General features: G+C 45.1%; 1 protein-coding gene across 7 annotated transcripts in view; it reads right to left on the bottom strand.

Annotated features, from left to right (window-relative positions):
• tspoap1 (TSPO associated protein 1) overlaps positions 1 to 20,537 on the bottom strand; it is a 140,777-nt gene that overhangs the window by 61,710 nt on the left and 58,530 nt on the right. For all 7 annotated transcript variants that reach the window (XM_072662337.1, XM_072662409.1, XM_072662624.1 and 4 more), the window contains 4 exons: positions 7,288 to 7,395; positions 6,361 to 6,489; positions 3,893 to 4,069; positions 1,454 to 1,603 (listed from right to left, as the gene is read on the bottom strand). In XM_072662337.1, the coding sequence (XP_072518438.1) occupies positions 1,454 to 1,603; positions 3,893 to 4,069; positions 6,361 to 6,489; positions 7,288 to 7,395 (564 nt within the window). The remainder of the gene's footprint in view (positions 1 to 1,453; positions 1,604 to 3,892; positions 4,070 to 6,360; positions 6,490 to 7,287; positions 7,396 to 20,537) is intronic.

Raw genomic sequence — 20,537 nt, 5'->3', positions numbered from 1 at the left:
GACCCTGAGGTTTACAGCAGAACTGCAGAGTAATGATCGCATTCTGACTGTTGCACACTGCAGCCAAACTGACTGTGGAGCAGTTAGTGCAGTGTTAAGACGCTGGAGGTCAGAGCTAAACCGTCACACAACCATCACCTTATATCCTCTAACGGCCGCTGTTTGACACATACAGGTCAGAACGACAGTGCTGAGTAATGATTACTGTGTAACAGCGTTTAAAACTGCTGAGCAAATGCTCACATCCTGACTGTGCTGGAACGGAAAATAGCAGTACGGCTCAACTTCTCAGTTGTTGATAAAACGTCTTTGTAAGATAAAACGTATTGATGGATGTTATAAATCTGCACATTTTATATCAATGTTTCATTTATGATTTTTATTTTTCAGTCTGTATTTTTATCCATCCTGTCTTTTTATTATGAATTGTTATGTTACGGGACAGTTAAACCATTACACTGCTGTGTGTGTGTGACAAACTTAACATTTTAAATTAAACTTTTTATTTGTTTAAAATAAAAAAATAAGTTTCCTAAAGATTCATTAACATACAGCTGGGATTACAATGCCCACTTTAATTCTCCCACTGCTGCTCTCTCTTACAGGAAGTGGACGCTTAACCCCAGGAACGTATAGAGTTATCGTAACACTATTAGAAATCTGAATCTGATTGTAAAATCATAATTTGAATGTTATTATGTATACAGTGGTATACCAAAGTTTGGACATCCTGGTCAAAATTTCTGTCAATGAACAGCTAAGCAAATAAAAAGGTCTAATTTCCTGTCTGCACTGAATCCACTTGAGAGTCAACGTGAGACTTGCCTGCGCTGACTCGAGACTGAACCTGGGACTGGACGTGAAACACTAACAGAAAATGCCTCATAAGGAGAGTAACAGATAGACTCATGAAGTGCACTCATAGAAACAAAGGGTTCCTGAACAACTCTTGTTTTAGGACATAGGGTTCTACAGGGGGCGCACACACCACACAAAAATCCACATGCATATCTGCTCTATGGCCAGTGGATGACCTAAGCCCTCAGCTTTGTTCAGCACTACAAGTTATGGTGCATGACCCTGAGGTTTACAGCAAAAGTGCAGAGTAATAAACGCATTATTAGTGCAAACACTGAAGGTTAGAGCAAAACCACCACACAATAATGACGTTCTAGCCTCTAACGGCCGCTGTTTGACACATATAGGTCAGAACAACAGTGCTAAATCAGGATCGCTGTGTAACAGCACTTAAAAACTGCTAAGCAATCTTTGGGGAATCTAAAAAAAAAAAGGTGATTCTATGGTTGCGAACCCTCTATTTAGCGTCTTGATTTTTAAGAGAGCAAGGCCACCAAGGCTGGTTTCACATCTTGCCACTATGAGTCTACTGCTGAGCAACAAATTGCTGTGATGTGCCACATGAGGGCACTGTGGAGTGAGACTGTGCTCTTACCTGGTCGTCGTTCTGCCCTTCTTCTTCTTCTTCTGGAGCCTGTTCTCGAGCTGAGCTGACTGAGAGCTGCCTCTGCAGACGCAGAACCTCCTTCTGAGACTCCTTCAGCAGCCGCTCAAACTCTCCTGCTCCTGCTGGGCCAGGACAACCCTACACAGAGGAGAAAGAGAGTTAATCTCCTTTATGGTCCTTTATTTAAGAAAAATAAGACGAGCTGCTAGTGGAACAAATGAGGCCTCTCAGCCACCTTTGAGGTAGTTTAACAGGCCTTAACATTATGAAATAAATCATCTACCTAAAATACATGAATCCTAAAGTGCTAGATATTCTTATATTCAGCACAAATTCAGCTCTGCTAATCTAGTTTCATAAACATACCCTGTTCATAAACCTATTTCAGAGGCACTGATCTATGGCCAAAAAAGCTAATTTCCCCCATGTGCATTAAAGACAGCCAAAAGATGGGGGTGCGGTGGGTGCTCACTGATTGTTGATATCACTGATTCTGCTTTATCTTCTAAATGGCTGTGATTTGAGCCTCAGTTAGCTGGAACACGGCCTGTGCTGTGGTGTACACAGCCTGCTGTACCTTGTAGCCAGCTGCCAGTCCAAACACAGCAGAACCAGTCTCTCATTTTGCTTTTCTGTTTCTCCCAACACCAGTCGCTCGGCAAGCTGCCATTGTCTGGCCCTTGAGCAAGGCCCTTAACCCTCTCTGACCCTGGTCGCTGCAGCAATAGCTGCCCACATATGCCCGAAGCAATGGGCAGCCATTGCTGCAGTGACCGGGGTCAGAGAGGGTTAAGAGCCTTGCTCAAGGGCCAAACAATGGCAGCTTGCCGAGACTGGATATCGAACCCACAATCTTTGCAATCAATAGCCTGAAGCTGTAACCGCCGAGCCACCACTGCCCACCCTTAAATAATGCATGAAGAGATGGCATAACGGTATGGCAAAAGTGGATACCACCCAACCCTAGTGCAAAGCCCGTGTTTTGCTATGTGTGTTTCTAAAACAGTCAGTTCTGGGTTAATTGGTTAGTGTGCAGCTGCAGGACAACATGATAACCTTCTTTGCCATCTAGTGGTCAAATCTCTCTCTCTCTCTCTCTGCCACGTCATAAGTCTCCTCTCTGAGCTGCTAAAGAAAACGATGAGTCATGCAGTATGTGTGTGTGTGTGTGTGTGTGTGTGTGTGTGTGGAGTAAAACTCAAGGACGTTCCTGCACAAGCAGACCTGAAGCAGTAAGAATCATCAAGCTCAGTGTACTTGGTTTCCACCCTGAATATACAGTAATCTTCCACATACCTGTACAATTTACACACTGTAATAAATGATCTCTATGCACACTACACAACTGTCCAAATGTTTGTGGACACACTTTCTAAAGAGTGTAGCATTAGGCTACTTTAAGTTGCACCCATTGCTGATACAGATGTGCAAATGTACACAAACAGCTTTTAGTCCCTGTCTAGAAGTACTCCCAATACCAAAGAATTCTCCAGAGCAGATAAATAAGCATGACCCTAATTGCACCATGCCTAATGCCAGTTGTGGGCTAGAGGGGTATAAAAGCCCCCCAGCACTGAGCTGTAGAGCAGTGGAAGAACTGTGTTCTATGGCCGGTGCTCCATCCAATGCTTTTGGGATTAGGTGTGGAATTAGGGAGGTGGGGTGCTGATCATCCAACATCCTGACCTCACTAACGCTCCCGTGACTGAATGCAATCAAATACTCACTGAAATGCTCTAAAATCTAGTAGAAAGATTTCTTCCCTGGACAGTACAGACAGTTACTCCAACAAAATCAGAATAGACTCTTACCCTTGATTTCGCAAGAAACAACAAATGAGCAAGTGTCCCAATACTTTTGTACAGTATATACTGTTGTATCTACAATATTGTGAAAAAGCCTTCTTCTCTGAACAGAACTATATAGTAAATACTAAAATGTGGGTTAGAAAGAACCCACCACAGACCAGCACAGGTTTGGGTGCTGATCTTCTTGAGTTCAGCTTACACACTCCCATCACACCATAAAGTACTGTTTATAAATTATTATCAATATTTAGGTACAGTGTATTAATGCTTCCTGTTCAGAAACTGTATTTATTTCAAAATTAAAAAAAAAAACATAAGCACACCAGCTCAATAATGATGAGGTTCACTGCTGTGCATGTGCAGCACCAATACTGCCCACCAGAAGGCAGACAACGCTCAAATCAAGCAGTCAGCCCATAGAACGGAGACCAATTAGTCAAGCATGGCAGCAAACGTAGACGGCCAATTAATCATTTTATTAATTGCACCAAATAAAGTAATTAAAGCTCTGTCTGGCAAGCACAGACGATAAGCAGCATAACAGTAAGATCTGAAGTCTAGGCTGTGAGAGAGAGAGAGAGAGAGAGCGAGAGAGAGAGAGAGAGAGAGAGAGTGGTACCTTTCCCTGTCCGGTTCTGGCCTCTAGCTTTCGGCACTCTTGCTGCAGGGCGGCAATTTCTTTGTCTTTGGAGAGGAGTGTGTCTGCGTGCTGCGCCAAGTCTCTCGCCCGCTGCCTCGCAAACGCCCGCTTATACTGCTCTACAGCGCCCGGCTTTACAGGGAGGGGGGCATTCACCTACGTGGGGTGGGGGGAAAGAGAGTGAATGTTAAAGAATGAAAAACAGATCAGACAGAGTATAGAGCACCAATACATATGTGTGTGTGTGTGTGTGTGTGTGTGTGTGTGTAGCTGCTGCAGAATGTGCTAATCAAACATAATTGGTGTTAAACCACTGTGTGCGTGCGTGCGTGTGTGTGAGTGTGTTTGTAGCTTGGCTGGTGGGCTTTAGCAGACACCATGAAGAGTGGGAGTGTAACAGGTGCTGTACAGCAACAGCCAGTCAATCGCTACGGCCACCAGTGAGCAGACAGGTGGCCATGCAGGTGGCTTTGTGGAATACAGTTACACCACACACACACACACACACACTCTTTCTTACACACACACACTTTTTTTTTTACTGTGTCAAGGTAGGGAAAGGCAGCAATACAATATTACGCTATAAAAGCCCCACCCAGACCCTGCCTAGACAAGAGTGTTCCTCAGATCTCAGCATCTAAGCATCAAGAGCTCTACTTTAGGGGTGTAACGGTACATGTACATTGCACCAAACCGTACAGTACTCACAGTACAGGTGGCATGGTACGGACGTCACAGAGACATACGAAGAATAGACGCTGCTATAGGCATCTACACTGTAGGTCCAAATGTTTGTGGACACACCTTCTAATGAATGTATTCGGCTACTTTAGGCTGCACACCCTGCTTGTCTAGTCCCTGTAGAACAGCACTTCCAACAGAATGGGACCTATTGCCATAAAACCTTTTTTTGAATAAACCTATTGGCACCATGCTGCCTAATGTCAGGCCTGAGCTAGAGGGGGATAAAACCCCCAGCATTGAGCTGTGGAGCAGTGGAACTGTGTTCTCCGGAATGACGTCTCCTGTATCTTTCTTCTCTTTTATCTCTCCGTCTCTCACTCACCCACTCCTTTGTACTGGAACATATCACTCCTCCACTCGTTATCTCTTCCTCTCTCTCTCTCTCTCTCTCTTCACTCTCACTCTCACTCACTCTCTCAAAGAAATGCCTTGCCCTCTTTAAATCTATACCGAACGCCCTGAGGCTCTGTTCACACAATATTATATAATCAGGTTTGCTCAGTGAAATCAAAGGCTGTGTTAAACAGGAGCTGACATTCAAACACAGCAGCAAACCCTCCGCCTTCCAACAACCCAACAGACTGATCCTCTGCACACGAAGACATATTTCATTTATGTACCCATAACCAGCAGTGGTTTCCCTGTGTACTGGAGTCCTGTCTGCTGGACTAGACTCCAATTTGGAAACAACAGGTGCTATTCAGAAGTGCTCCAGTCCTGTTCATTAGGCAACGGCCGGGTCAGCTCCACTGGGAATCTCTGCTCTGGATACGATGTTGCAAACTCTCAGAACAAACAAAATAAGGGAAAGACTGGTGCTGTTGAATAAGCGTAAGCAGGGGAATGAGGTTAACGTGCTATGTTAACACTCTGAAAGTCTTGAAACAAAGACAGTACTGATATGGTCGAACAACCAACATCTTAATGGGTCTCTTATGAATATAGGAAATTGTGAATTTAACTGAAGAAAGTGCAGTATTGTTGCGCCGCTGGTTTCCACTTCTAAGCGATCACTAGACTGTTGCTATGTGGTTGCTATTGTTTAATCTCAGAAGTCACGCTGAGAGAGCCCTGGCCAAGACAGCAGCACAAATATAGAGACTACACTATAAATATATTGTTTCTAGATGGTTGCTATGCTGTTGCTAAGTGCTTTGCTGTTCCCAGTGGATCTTATGGTGTTCCTGAGTTGCTGGTAATGGGCTATAGATGGGTAATAAGCTGTTTGATAAGGTATTCCAGATGGTTGATAAGCTGTTGCAATGGTATCCCAGGTGGTTGTTTTGGTATCTCAGGTGGTTACTCTGGTCTCTCATATGGTCGGTTAGGTGTTTCTAGTGTTTTCTGCATCATTTTGACATTTTGAAGGTTGCCAAAAATCCACACACTAAAAAAAAAAAACAGTGGCTACGTGGAAACTGCACGTCCAATCAATCAAATCACAATCAAACCACAACCTGGAAAAATCTTAAACCTGCAGGACAAGTTACCCCATGTTGTCCATATTTTTTGCCTTAATTAAGGAATTTAAATAAGTTGTACCTACTTATTATGTCAATATATGACACTGTTTGGCAGAGAACCTTGCATCACTTATTAAGAAAAAAAAGTAAACAAAATGCAAACAAAACAAACAAACAAGTCAACAACAACAACAAAAAAATCATTTTAACAAGCAGTTTTGAGGAACGTGTGGGATGTACCACTTTAAGGTTGGCCTCCTGCAGCTTCCTTGCCCTCTCCTCTAGACGCTTAGCAATGACAGCAAGCTCAGTGTTCTTCCTCCTCAGCCTCTTCACCTTTTCCTCAGTCTCTGGACAACTGCTCTTCCGCTGAGTGAGTGAGACAAAGAAGGATTGAGATATATATATATATATATAAGATAAAGACACTTTTATTTAAGCAACTCAGATACAGGCACACCTTGTCTTTAGGCTCTTATAAGTGTATTCGAGTTCTGTTCAAACAGATGTTCTGTCAACGGCAAGCCAGGACCTAACAGTATATCAGCCAGCTTATAATATTTGCAAGTGGTGTAATGGATCACAAAACTCATGGTTACAGATTTTGACAGAATTTATTAATTTGTATTAGTGACTTATTTAGAGTCTATTTGTTTTAATTGTCTTATTCTGACATGGTTTATTCGGTCATTTGTATTAGTGACTTTTATTTGGCATGGTATGCTTATTTATTTGCATTAGTAACTTTTATTTTTGACACTCTGTTTGTTTGTATTAGTGCCCTTATTTTGACATAGCCAATTTGTCTGTATTAAGGACTTTTATTCTGACAAAGCTCTATTTATATTAGTGACTTTTATATTGACACTTTCAAAATAAAAGTCACTAATGCAAACAAACCAAGCTCTATTTGTAATAGTGACTCTTATACTGACCCGGTCTATTTATCCATTTGATTTGACACATGGGTCATTTGGCATATGGGTTTAAATGATGCTGTAGATAAGTTTAAGAAGCTCTGTGAGTGGGACGGCAACATCCTTCCTCCCAACACTGTTCCCTTTATTTTTTAAATATACATCTCTGCATGTTTCATGCCAGCATCCTCCTACCCTGATGTCCTGGAAGACCATTATTATAGAATCTACAGAGAACACGAGCTCTTACCAGAAGGATGTTCTCCTCTCTCAGCGTGGAGCACGTCTTCTCCAGCTCCTCCAGCGCCCTCAGCAGCTCAGAGTTCTGCCGTACCAGGAAACCGTAATCCGTGCCATTCTGCACGAGAGAGAAAAGTGCTGCGTCAGTTCAAAGCGGCTTTATGTTATTCTTTTAAATATGACACAGCACTCCCCTGGATTCAGATGCATTATTCTGACCACACACACACACACACACACACAGCTTTTCTTTGCTGTCAGCTACCAACGTGTGCATCTTTCTTTGCTCACTAAAAAGGCTTCCGCTGAGGGTGACAGCTAAATGCTGGGTTTTATTGGAACAGCTAAATTAGCCCAGAGAAAACACAGCAGCGTATTACACTGCCACCTCACATCACAACAGAAACCAGTACAGAGAGAGAGAGAGAGAGAGAGAGAGAGAGAGAGAGAGAGAGCGAGAGAGAGAGCGAGAGAGCGAGAGAGAGAGAGAGAGCGCGAGAGAGAGAGAGAGAGAGAGAGAGAGAGAGCGAGAGAGAGAGAGAGAGAGAGAGGCACTAAATGCATGCTCAGAGCATTTCTTTTTGGATTCGGGAGCGCCCGGTCAGTCCAGAGCACTGCTGCAGGTGGGGTGGGGATCATCCAACATCCTGACCTCACTAATGCTCTAGTCACTAAATGCAACCAAATCCTCACAGCAGTGCTCCTCCAAACTCTAGTAGATAGCCTCCTTCCCTGGACAATAGAGACAGTTACTCCAACAAAAGCAAGATCAACTCTTTTTAATACCCTTGATTTGAGAAGAAGCAATAAATAAGCAGGTGTCCCAATACTTTTGTCCATTGGTGGTTTCCCCCACATTCCCTGCTGATAAATGACAGACAGTTCTACATTTTTTCATTTCATCAGCTTCATCAGTTTTTGAGGTGAAATTCAAATGAAACCTCTCCGGCCCAAACTACAGACCACTCGCCAAACTAAACCTAAGCTCCAGGGTCACTCTGCCGGCTATGTTCTCAATCCAACAAGCTCCACTTCTGTTAGCCCTCACTGCCTCCCCCACGCCCCCCTCGCCCCTCCTGCCCCTGCGGAGAAGCTGTGTAGTGCTTGTTATCTCCAGTGTTGGCCAGCTGGACCGAGTTGGAGGTGGCAGCTTTGAATTCACCACATCACTGACACTTCAGCGTCCAGACTCATGGCGTCTGCATGTGATTACTAACCAGTGCCAGCTGGACCAGGGGAATACCCTTGCCCTCTACATCCAACTGAGAAACAGAATGGAGAATGAGCTTACACCTCGCCACACACACACACACACACTGTTCATTAAAGTGGAGCACTCAAGGGATTTAAGCACATTCTGAACACCAGTAGTTTAAACCACTGAACACACAGTGATTCAATTTAGGAAATGATTCAGTGACTCAGGAAATGCAACTTTGAATCAATTTGATTTGATAATTCTGGTAAAAAACTGCATTAGACTGGATGCATCAATGGAGTTTCACTAGAGCCGGTGGATATGAACGTGCCAGTGCGTCAAATTCAATGTTTCTCAATGTTTCTACTAATATCTGTGCGATAATGGAGCGCAGGAATATGATTCACACATTTCCTGAACCCGTAGAGCCAGTCTTCTCCACTGCCTCTGATCATATGTGACTCACAGCCAGAGTTATGAGGCTGTGAAGACAAGGGGACATACAGACAGGAATTATGAAGAATTTCTAAAATATGACTTCAGGGTCAGATCATCTCCTCACACAGTGCTCTAGGCCACTGGAATCTCATTATAGTGAGATATCCTGAGCAATAATAACACTAATAGGGGAGCCTCATATCAGGGTCCCCAGTGGCTTAAACATCTCAGGTTTTGTTCTGTCGTCAGGAGATTGAGAGTTTGAATCCCTGGGAAGCTGAATCCTGGAGAGTCACTAATTATTAGTGATATTTCTGCTGATTTTAACAAACATCAATATCAGCCGATATTATCAGACAACAAACATCAATATCAGCCGATATTACCAGACAACAAACATCAATATCAGCCGATATTACTAGACAACAAACATCAATATCAGCCGATATTATTACACAACAAACATCAATATCAGCCGATATTATTACACAACAAACATCAATATCAGCCGATATTACCAGACAACAAACATCAATATCAGCCGATATTACTAGACAACAAACATCAATATCAGCCGATATTACCAGACAACAAACATCAATATCAGCCGATATTATTAGACAACAAACATCAATATCAGCCGATATTACCAGACAACAAACATCAATATCAGCCGATATTACCAGACAACAAACATCAATATCAGCCGACATTATTAGACAACAAACATCAATATCAGCCGATATTATTAGACAACAAACATCAATATCAGCCGACATTATTAGACAACAAACATCAATATCAGCCGATATTATTAGACAACAAACATCAATATCAGCCGATATTACCAGACAACAAACATCAATATCAGCCGATATTATTAGACAACAAACATCAATATCAGCCGATATTACCAGACAACAAACATCAATATCAGCTGATATTACCAGACAACAAACATCAATATCAGCCGACATTATTAGACAACAAACATCAATATCAGCCGATATTATTAGACAACAAACATCAATATCAGCCGACATTATTAGACAACAAACATCAATATCAGCCGATATTACCAGACAACAAACATCAATATCAGCCGATATTACCAGACAACAAACATCAATATCAGCCGATATTACCAGACAACAAACATCAATATCAGCCGATATTATTAGACAACAAACAACAATAAACATTAATATCAGTCAATATTATCAGACAACTGAGATATCCCTCTGCTATTTTTTTTATTACTGCTGAATATAGGTCAATAATTTCTCATTTTTCTGTGCAAATATTTATCAGCACTGCAGACACTGTTCAGTGAGCCAAAGCCATCTTTTTACAGCTTTCTATTTCCATTGCCGGTTCATACACTGTAGCATCTCACTCACCCCCGACAACTCAGAACAAAGCAGAGCACGAAACCTACTGACTGCATGCAGCAATTACACATTCGCATCTAATCAGGCTGATGTCCTTGAGTATCAGTCTGCCAAGCGTCGGCTGTGCGTCCTTTTCAGAAGTCATTAGAACCACCTGCATTCGCCTTTCAGTCTAACGACCAGCTTGAGACAGAGCCCACAGCTGTGCTGCCCGTTAAGTCTCTAGCCAAGGACGCGCTTCAAAAAGGCTCAGCCTTCCTGCCTTCCAGCAGCCAACTGGGGCAGCCCCCAGCCCCCAGCCCACCGGGCCACGCGCCAGCCGAACAGCATCAGCAGACACAACATGTGGACTGGCACTGGTTACTGCTGTGCAATCAAACTCACGTTCGCGTTCCACCATGATTTGCATGATTGCAGTTTAATACAAATGCAAGATTAATAATAATGACTTTTTTAAAACCATCATCAAACAAATGAGTTATAGAAAACTGCAACTTTAAAGGGCGCCTATCATGGAAACAGAATTTTTGGCCCACAGCTCATAAGACGACAAGAACCAACTTACATGTCTCCATCCATTCAGTCTACAGCAGTTTAGCCCCGCCCCCTCATACTGCAGCTCTTTCAGATCTCCCCAATTTGGATCTGCAATTACCCAACCTGTACATATTCTCCCCATCACATACAATGCTCCCAACACTGGGAAGGTGAAGGCCGACACAGGCCGATGCAACGTCACCGGGCAAGCAACGTGCTCGGAGGAAGCGCTGCGTACCCGGACCTGATGAACAGGCCATCAGATGCCAGTGACGGCCAGCACTGCACTGGAGTGATGTGGGGAGAAAGTGCCGTCTAATCACCCTTGAGTAAAAAAAAAAAAAAGGCCACTAGCGCTCTCTCGGGGCCCTGGCTGCCGATGGCTAGCAGCATGACCGGGATTAGAAACAGTGATCCTCTGGTCAGCTGCCTTTAGTGAGCTCAGAATCCTTGATATGACAAACTATACAAATCTAAACAATAATAAACCAACAAAGGGTTGAGTGCAAATCCCAGGTCATTCTGCTTCGTCATCAGCAGCCAGAGCCCGAGAGAGCACAATTTGCCATGCTCTCTTTTCCAATGTGATGCTGGCCAGTACAGGCGTGCATTGACTTTCTAGTGATGCTGCATTGGTGACTGCACATGTATTGGAGGAGACATGTGCTTTATATTATGATTATGGTTGGTAACTTATCAATAATAATAAATAGTTCTGACCAGAGGAGGATGGATCCCCCTTGTAAGTCTTTTTTTCTGTTTTTTTACTAATTACTAATTATGTAAAGCTGCTTTGTGACGACAACAAAAGTCGTAAAATGCTTTACAAATAAATTAGACTTGACTTGTCCTCACCCTTACCAAGTGATGGGGGGCGGGATTGGGGGGTCCCTAGAGATTAAAAAAATATATTACTTATTTTATTTATATATATATATATATATATATATATATATATATATATATATATATATATATATATATATATATATATATATATGGTAGTATATGTTGGAGTACTGGAACAGTAAATCCCAGCTCTGTCAAACCTACCAATTAAGGAGAGGCTAGTTGACTTACAGAAGACTGTAGCATCACCAAACACTTAGATAGATGTGCCACTGGGGGCCGATAAGGGGAGAGAAAAATGATCAAAACAAGAAAAAGAGAAAAAAATAAACAAATATTTATAATTTAAATATAAAGCCTTTCTGCACTGTCATCTGAATAGAACATCTGTGGCATTAAAGCTGAAATAAAAAAAATCCCAGAAAGGAGCCGGCAAAAAAGAGGCCAACTACATCCTGTACCACCATTTAAATCAAATCAAAACCACAAAATTGTTTGGATAAGAATCCAAATGTCTGGTGAAAGTCTCTGAGCCTCCGGCTAGTGATACAGCGGGACTGAACAGATGAGACTAGCGCTATGAGACGATTAGCCCCGTCCTGCTGAGCCACTTTACATATGATGGATGTAGGTCCATTACTGAACGCAGTCTGGACAGTCTGCCGGCCTGGGCTATTTATTATGATGCTGGTTGAACTTTATGCTGGGTAGCTGTACCCAGATCAGTGTAAACAGCTCTGTTTAATGGAGCCAGAAAGGGCTGCCCATCGGCACCAGATGAGCTTTCAGCTTGATGGCATGCAAAGCACAGGGAGTCCTCCATCACTCATGAGGGTCCAGATGTAATCAACGGATTCTGGAGGCAGGGCCGAATCTTTTGTCCAGTGCATTCATCTCTACGACTTATCTGTTAATGGGATGTCAGTATATTGGTGTAGCAGTTGTATGCAGAAACGTTTGTGCCCATTTTCTTGTGCTATATGCTGGAATACACGGGAAATCAGGCCTGTTGCTGTGGACTTACATTACAGCGGAAGCTGAAGCGTTGTGCTTGGATGGACAAACATGACACACTGATGTTTTGCAGCTGTTCTGGATGTGTTTGAAGGTATCCTGCAAGAAGCCCCACCGCTCATCAACTGGATTGAAGGAGTGAGGAAGTTCAGGGGGCGTCATGGCAACACAATCACCAGACTGAAACCCCATTGAGAGGTTGCGATCTGGAGAGTGGGACTGTGTTGGTAATCGTGCCAAAAAAAAAACTCAACCACAATGGGAGTTGTAGGCATAGCAGAGAGGAATGTGTGGGACGTAGCCCATTCAGATCATTTTAGGTCATTGGAGGAGGTCATCACGATCAGAGGACGACCCACACATTGCTTAGAGAGACATATAGTTCTACCTAATATACTGTTGGTCCTCCATGTGCCACCTAAACAGCTCATTCTACAAGACATCAGGAAGTGGTATCTGTGGTACCATGGCACCAAGTACAGCAGATCCTGTAAGCCGTGAGGTGGAGCTACTGTGGACCTCTTGTTCCAACTAACCTCAGGTGCCCAAGCACCTGGCAGTCCAGGTCCGGTTCTGACTCTAGTGTGTCTATTATTGATGCTCTAACCAATGTGTTTGTGACTTGAAGCTCAGTGGCCCTTCTGTCGGTTCCGCCCAGATGGGGGTAGCCTGTGTTAAGCCTTGGGTTCCCAACATCATGTACCTGGTTCATGGTTTGCTCCTCCTTGGTCCACTGTCGGTAGGTCTCAGAACACCCGACCTGAAGTGTTAGAGACATTTTAGAGACGGTCCACCAGTCGTCTGGCCATAACGACTTGGCCATAGTTAAAGTCGCTCAGGTCTTCATTCCTGTCCATTTTCTCCCGCATCCAGCAATTCAACTTCAGGTTTTGACAGTTCAGTTACTGTGGTGCTCAGAGGCACTGAACAATGCTAGCAGACATGGGCAGCCGTTGTTTATACCTTAATTAAAAGCAATAGTTTGGAATTTGTCTTTGCTGCATGACGCAGAACATCCAGTCTGGTGCCTGGCATCCTTACAGCAAAACTGTGTAGCATTTGAACCTTAAATGAACAGCTTTGAAATTATTGTGATGCACTAGCAATGCCCCCGACTCCAGCAGGGTCTCTTAAGGACTTAACATGTCTCCTCCTCCTTTCCCATCACGCCTCTTTTCATCACTGGGGGGCCGACAAACTCTGAACAAAGCGTCGGATCCCCAGCTTCAGACAGCTGTGCTGGCCAACATCGCATAAAAGTGATGAGGAGAGAGAGAATGGTCAACTGTGCTCTCTCTGACTCCGGCCACTGATGGTAAAGCAGCATGGCTCGGGATTTGTACCTGTGACCCCCGGGCCATAGTGGAGCCAATCTGAGCCCAGAGTCTTTCACTTTCAGTGAGTGTGCTGTTTCTCTTAGCTTGTCCAGAAATGCTTGCGAAAAGCGTGTCCCTCAGTAGCGGCTCAATATGAGAATTAGGACTTTACAACTGGGAGGGGAGCCCTGGAGCTGGAAAGGCCAATCCTCCATTCTGCTACTTACATATGGATCATCATGCAAATGATCAACTAATCGCTGCTCATTAAAGAGAAGCTAAATCCATACATTCCTCATCTGATCCACTTCTCCCTGTTCAGGGTCGCTTCCAGGTGGTGTTTTTTTTTTTTTCAATAAATTTTAATCGATTTATCATTACAGCCCTTTTAGCAGCTATGATTTATGATGTTGTGAATTTTTGGGATGATGTATGACCATTCAGAAGAAAGGAATGTTGTACACATGAGCTCATGCACCCAAGGACGAAAGGGCGTCTGGTTTTTTGGTGTTTGCCGCTCCAGACGGGGGCAGATGATGAGGTCGTTAGCGGGCCGCAGATCTAGACTGGGCATTTGCATATTCCATTACACACAGATTTAATTCAGTCCTTACAAAGGCTGATGTAACACACACACACACATACATTTGGTGTTTAATGGGAAATCCCAGTTTAAATGCATGTATCCTAATCACCAAAAATGTGCTGATTCTGTACATTCTGTATGTGTGGTAAAAAAAAAAAAAATAATAATAATAATAGTAAGAAGAAAATGCCTTTTTTTCCTATTGCTGTTGGAAAGGAGGCTTACAATATCTCGCAGGACACACACACACACACACACACACACACCTCAATCACACCACATCTTCCATTAATCCCCCTGAACGCTCCTTTACCCAGCACACAGCCTCTTAATGACACAAGAGGGGAAACACACTTTGTCCTTCAGTTCTCAGGGGGCCATCAGTCACAGTCAACACTAACACACTGCCTCCAGCACCAACACACACACACACCGCCTAGGTGTCCAGAGCCTGACAGACTGTAAAAATCTCTTCTTTCTGCCTTACCTCACTTTTTCATCAACTGTATTAATGCCTCTGACTCTAACATGCAAAGAGAAACCAGGAAGCTAAATCAGCTCAGCTCCCATCACACACACACACACACACACACACACACACACACACACACACACACACACACACAAACCTAGGGTGCCTACACACTAGACAATGAAGGAGCAGTAGATACATATTTCCTTTTTGTCCAGTTTTGGTTTTCTCCATGCTCTGAGCCTGTAGCTGCTCTGAACGCTGTGCAAATGACTTTGGGTGAATAGACCAATAGAAAAGCTCCAAATTCTTTACATTGACTTCTATTCAGACCATTGTCACAATTGTGGAGATGCACGTTTTTCATTGAACAACGACGACATGCATGCAGGTCTTGTCTGTCTGGAAGGCGCATGGTACATGGTTGGAGCAGCAGCAGAGTTCGTACAGTTTGAAACAACGTAGTTGGATCATGTGAAAGAAATACGGACCACTGCAAGAAACTTTTACATTTACATTTATGGCATTTAGCAGACGCTCTTATCCAGAGCGACTTACAAAGTGCTTTGCTAATTACCCAAGAAAACCTTAGCTTACAAAGACCTACTGTGAAAAGCTGCTGAACGACAAAGTGAATCTTTATATCCTGCCAATCTGGCATCCTACAGAGCCGCATCAACCTCCATCTCTAATTTTCATCCAGTATCTACCTGTGCCCCCCTATCCTTGCTGCTATTGGTTGACGTGCCTCCACGTCAGAATCCGTTGCAGCACAAGTGTAAATGTTTGACACATCGTCCTAACTGAATTACACTGGGGGACAGAGTCGTGTGAAGGCACTAGGGATGCACCGATCTGACAACTTTTGTTCCGATAACAATCCATAAACCTAATATCCAATAGCAAACCTAATTATCCAATACCCAACCCAGCTAATTTTGCCAGCATCCGGATCGATATCCAATCCTAGTGTCAGATCAGTGTATCCCACCCTTTCACTCTCAACACCTTCCTCATAAAAAGAATGCAGGGGTGTGTCCAGGCATGGGAATGGAAGAGCTGGCTTTGGTCAGTTAACCACGGTGTATATTTTACACATGGTTCCGTTGTCCTTTAAGTTTGACACCAGACTCAGGTTACATGCAAATCATGTCCAGTGTTAGCTTTCAGCCCAGCATGGATACCAGATTGCTTGTCAAACTGGTCATCCTGGGTGAGTTTGATGGTTCAGCAGGTCTACTAGCATGACCAAACTGACTAAGCTACTCAACCTGTATACTGATAAAGTTGGGCAACCAGTTTGGTTGTGCTAGTCAACCTGCTTGATCATACAGGTTATGCTGGCTGACCAACATGGTCATGCCGATCAAGCGGACCATGCTGATTGACCAAAACGGCCACTCTGGCTGGCCAGCATGACCAGCCTCACCATGCTGCTCCACCAGTGTGACCGGCTTGACCTAACAGGTCAACCAGCTTTACTAAACTAGCCAACCTGTTTAACCAGCTTGATGACCTGCTTGTTGAGGTTGGTCATGCTGACAGACCAACCAGTCCATCAAAATCAAGTGCAACACACACTATGCTGATCAAGAACTGGTAAATAAGCTGGCTTGCTAGCATAGGGGATTTTGGCCTGGATGACCAGTGTTTCAACCAGCTTGACCATCAAAGACCAGCTTGACTATCTGAAAAAAAAAAAAAGCTACTAGCTACTAGCAAAAGCTGGACCTCAGCTGGATTTTACATGGCACTACAAAGGATTAGGATTTTCTGGACTGAAGAACCTGATCTCAGACCAGTTTGAGATGTCTGATAAACACGAGTTGGATTCAATCGATCCCATTACACAGCATTTCCACTGAATTTGTCCCACCCCACACTCCCTTTCCTCCATCCCCTCCCGCTCTGCAATCAGAACAGATGCAAACAGTGATAATTGAAGACCAGGAGGCTGCCAGACTTAAGTCTGTTCCCATGGCGATGGTGCGCATTACAGAGCATCCCGTGGCTCTGGAGGCTTTTGCAGAGAAAGGTGAGGGGAGTGAGTTATCCAAGCTGAAGCAAGTTCCACAACATTTCACTGAAGAGCAGGCGAGTGCACACACTGCATTAGCAAAGAGAAAAACACTGAAAACACACAACCTACAATCAGACTGAACCTGTGGGATGCAAACCAACACCTGCTGGTGCCTGCAGGAGGTTCCTGCTGTTTCTCTAAATATGAAGTACGCAGTGTTAAGAAACAAATATTATGACTGGCCTGGACTGCATATTACAGACTACGAATACTCGTCAACCTGACTGAACAGAAGCACATAAAAGATTAGCCAATCTTCGTTCCTGTGAACTCCCCCAATCACTTGCAATGCCCCAACACTAGGAGGGTGAAGCCAGCCACCACCTCTTTTCCAACTGCCGCTGAGAGCATTGGAGAAAAGCACGGCTCCCCAGCTCTGATACAACAGCTGACCAGCATCCCGCTAGGAGTGATGTGGGGAGGACGTGCCATCAGCCCACCCTGAGAGCGCAAGGCCAATAGTGCTCTCTCTGACGTCGACTGCTGTTGGCAAGCAGCATGACCCAGGATTCTGACCAGCGATCCTCTGGTCATCCTTTTTTGTTGTATACGATTTCATCTGTTTTGCGCCACAAAATCTTTCCACCACCACAAATGTTACCCCTCAGCCCTGCAAGACAAAAAGTACTCAAACAAGGATCATGAGACTTACGTACGAGAGAGCGAGAGAGAACGAGAGAGAGAGAGAGAGAACGAGAGAGAGAGAGAGAGAACGAGAGAGAGAGAGAGAGAGAGAGAGAGAGAGAGAGAGAGAGAGAACGAGAGAGAGAGAACGAGAGAGAGAGAGAGAGAGAGAGAGAGAGAGAGAGAGAGAGAGAGAGGTATGACAGGTGAAGTTGGCCTAAAAAGTTGAACAAGGTTGTGTAAATTATTAATGTAAAAAAAGACAAAAGCAGAACACATTTATAACAAATGCTGCAGATCTGACCGCTGTATGAATATTACATACAAAACTCCATAATTCAAAAATCCCTTCATTACACATGAACAGTCAGACCCCCACAGTTCCCACACCACCCGTCCGAATAACCATCACTAAACTACGAGAGAACCAGTACGTGACCTCTCTCTCCTTTCTGTCAGTCATCCTTTCTTCCCCCCTCCTTCTCTTCCTCACTCTCCCCCCTCACTCTCCTTCTCTTCCTCACTCTTCTCCCCCTCCTCCTTCTCTTCCTCACTCTCCCCCCCTCCTCTCCTCACTCTCCCCCTCACTCTCTTCTCTTCCTCACTCTTCTCCCCCTCCTCCTTCTCTTCCTCACTCTTCCCCAACTCTTCTTCTCTTCCTCACTCTTCCCCAACTCTCCTTCTCTTCCTCACTCCTCCCTCTCCTTCTCTTCCTCACTCTTCCCCCAACTCTCCTTCTCTTCCTCACTCTTCCCCACTCTCCTTCTCTTCCTCACTCTTCCCCCACTCTCCTTCTCTTCCTCACTCTCCCTCTCCTTCTCTTCCTCACTCTTCCCCCATTCTCCTTCTCCCCCTCTCCTTCTCTTCCTCACTCTTCTCCCTCCTCCTTCTCTTCCTCACTTTCCCCCACTCTCCTTCTCTTCCTCACTCTCTCCCCCTCCTCCTTCTCTTCCTCACTCTTCCCCACTCTCCTTCTCTTCCTCACTCCCCCCTCTCCTTCTCTTCCTCACTCCCCCCTCTCCTTCTCCTCTTCCTCACTCCCCCTCTCCTTCTCTTCCTCACTCCCCCCTCTCCTTCTCTTCCTCACTCTTCCCCCCACCTTCTTCTCTTCCTCACTCTTCCCCCCAACTCTCCTTCTTTTCCTCACTCCTCCCCTCAACTCTCCTTCTCTTCCTCACTCCTCCCCTCTCCTTCTCTTCCTCACTCCCCCTCTCCTTCTCTTCCTCACTCCCCCCTCTCCTTCTCTTCCTCACTCTTCCCCCCACCTCTTCTCTTCCTCACTCTTCCCCACTCTCCTTCTCTTCCTCACTCCCCCCTCTCCTTCTCTTCCTCACTCCCCCCCTCTCCTTCTCTTCCTCACTCCCCCCTCTCCTTCTCTTCCTCACACCCCCCCACCTTCTTCTCTTCCTCACCCCCCACCTTCTTCTCTTCCTCACTCCCCCTCTCCTTCTCTTCTCACTCTTCCCCCCACCTTCTTCTCTTCCTCACTCTTCCCCCACCTTCTTCTCTTCCTCACTCTTCCCCCCACCTTCTTCTCTTCCTCACTCTCCCCCCAACTCTCCTTCTCTTCCTCAATCCTCCTCTCTCCTTCTCTTCCTCACTCTTCCCCCAACTCTCCTTCTCTTCCTCACTCCTCCTCTCTCCTTCTCTTCCTCACTCTTCCCCTCACTCTCCTTCTCTTCCTCACTCTTCCCCCACCTTCTTCTCTTCCTCACTCTTCCCCCCACCTTCTTCTCTTCCTCACTCTTCCCCTCTCCTTCTCTTCCTCACTCTTCCCCCCACCTTCTTCTCTTCCTCACTCTTCCCCACTCTCCTTCTCTTCCTCACTCCCCCTCTCCTTCTCTTCTCACTCCCCCCCTCTCCTTCTCTTCCTCACTCCCCCCTCTCCTTCTCTTCCTCACACCCCCCCACCTTCTTCTCTTCCTCACCCCCCCACCTTCTTCTCTTCCTCACTCCCCCCTCTCCTTCTCTTCCTCACTCTTCCCCCCACCTTCTTCTCTTCCTCACTCTTCCCCCACCTTCTTCTCTTCCTCACTCTTCCCCCTACCTTCTTCTCTTCCTCACTCTTCCCCCAACTCTCCTTCTCTTCCTCAATCCTCCTCTCTCCTTCTCTTCCTCACTATTCCCCCAACTCTCCTTCTCTTCCTCACTCCTCCTCTCTCCTTCTCTTCCTCACTCTCCCCCTCACTCTCCTTCTCTTCCTCACTCTTCCCCCACCTTCTTCTCTTCCTCACTCTTCCCCCCACCTTCTTCTCTTCCTCACTCTTCCCCTCTCCTTCTCTTCCTCACTCCCCCCCTCTCCTTCTCTTCCTCACTCTTCCCCCACCTTCTTCTCTTCCTCACTCTTCCCCCAACTCTCCATCTCTTCCTCACTCTTCCCCAACTCTCCTTCTCTTCCTCACTCCCCCCTCTCCTTCTCTTCTCACTCTCCCCCCACCTTCTTCTCTTCCTCACTCTTCCCCCACCTTCTTCTCTTCCTCACTCTTCCCCCCAACTCTCCATCTCTTCCTCACTCTTCCCCAACTCTCCTTCTCTTTCCTCACTCCCCCCTCTCCTTCTCTTCCTCACTCTTCCCCCCACCTTCTTCTCTTCCTCACTCTTCCCCCACCTTCTTCTCTTCCTCACTCTTCCCCCCACCTTCTTCTCTTCCCCCACCTTCTTCTCTTCCTCACTCTTCCCCTCACTTTCTTCTCTTCCTCACTCTTCCCCTCACCTCCTTCTCTTCCTCACTCTTCCCCTCACCTTCTTCTCTTCA

The sequence above is a fragment of the Salminus brasiliensis genome, chromosome 1, assembly GCF_030463535.1.
Source record: "Salminus brasiliensis chromosome 1, fSalBra1.hap2, whole genome shotgun sequence".
Classification (NCBI taxonomy): Eukaryota; Metazoa; Chordata; class Actinopteri; order Characiformes; family Bryconidae; genus Salminus; species Salminus brasiliensis.
The sequence above is the reverse complement of the archived record's forward strand: the minus strand, read 5'-3'. Positions and strand labels throughout refer to the sequence as shown.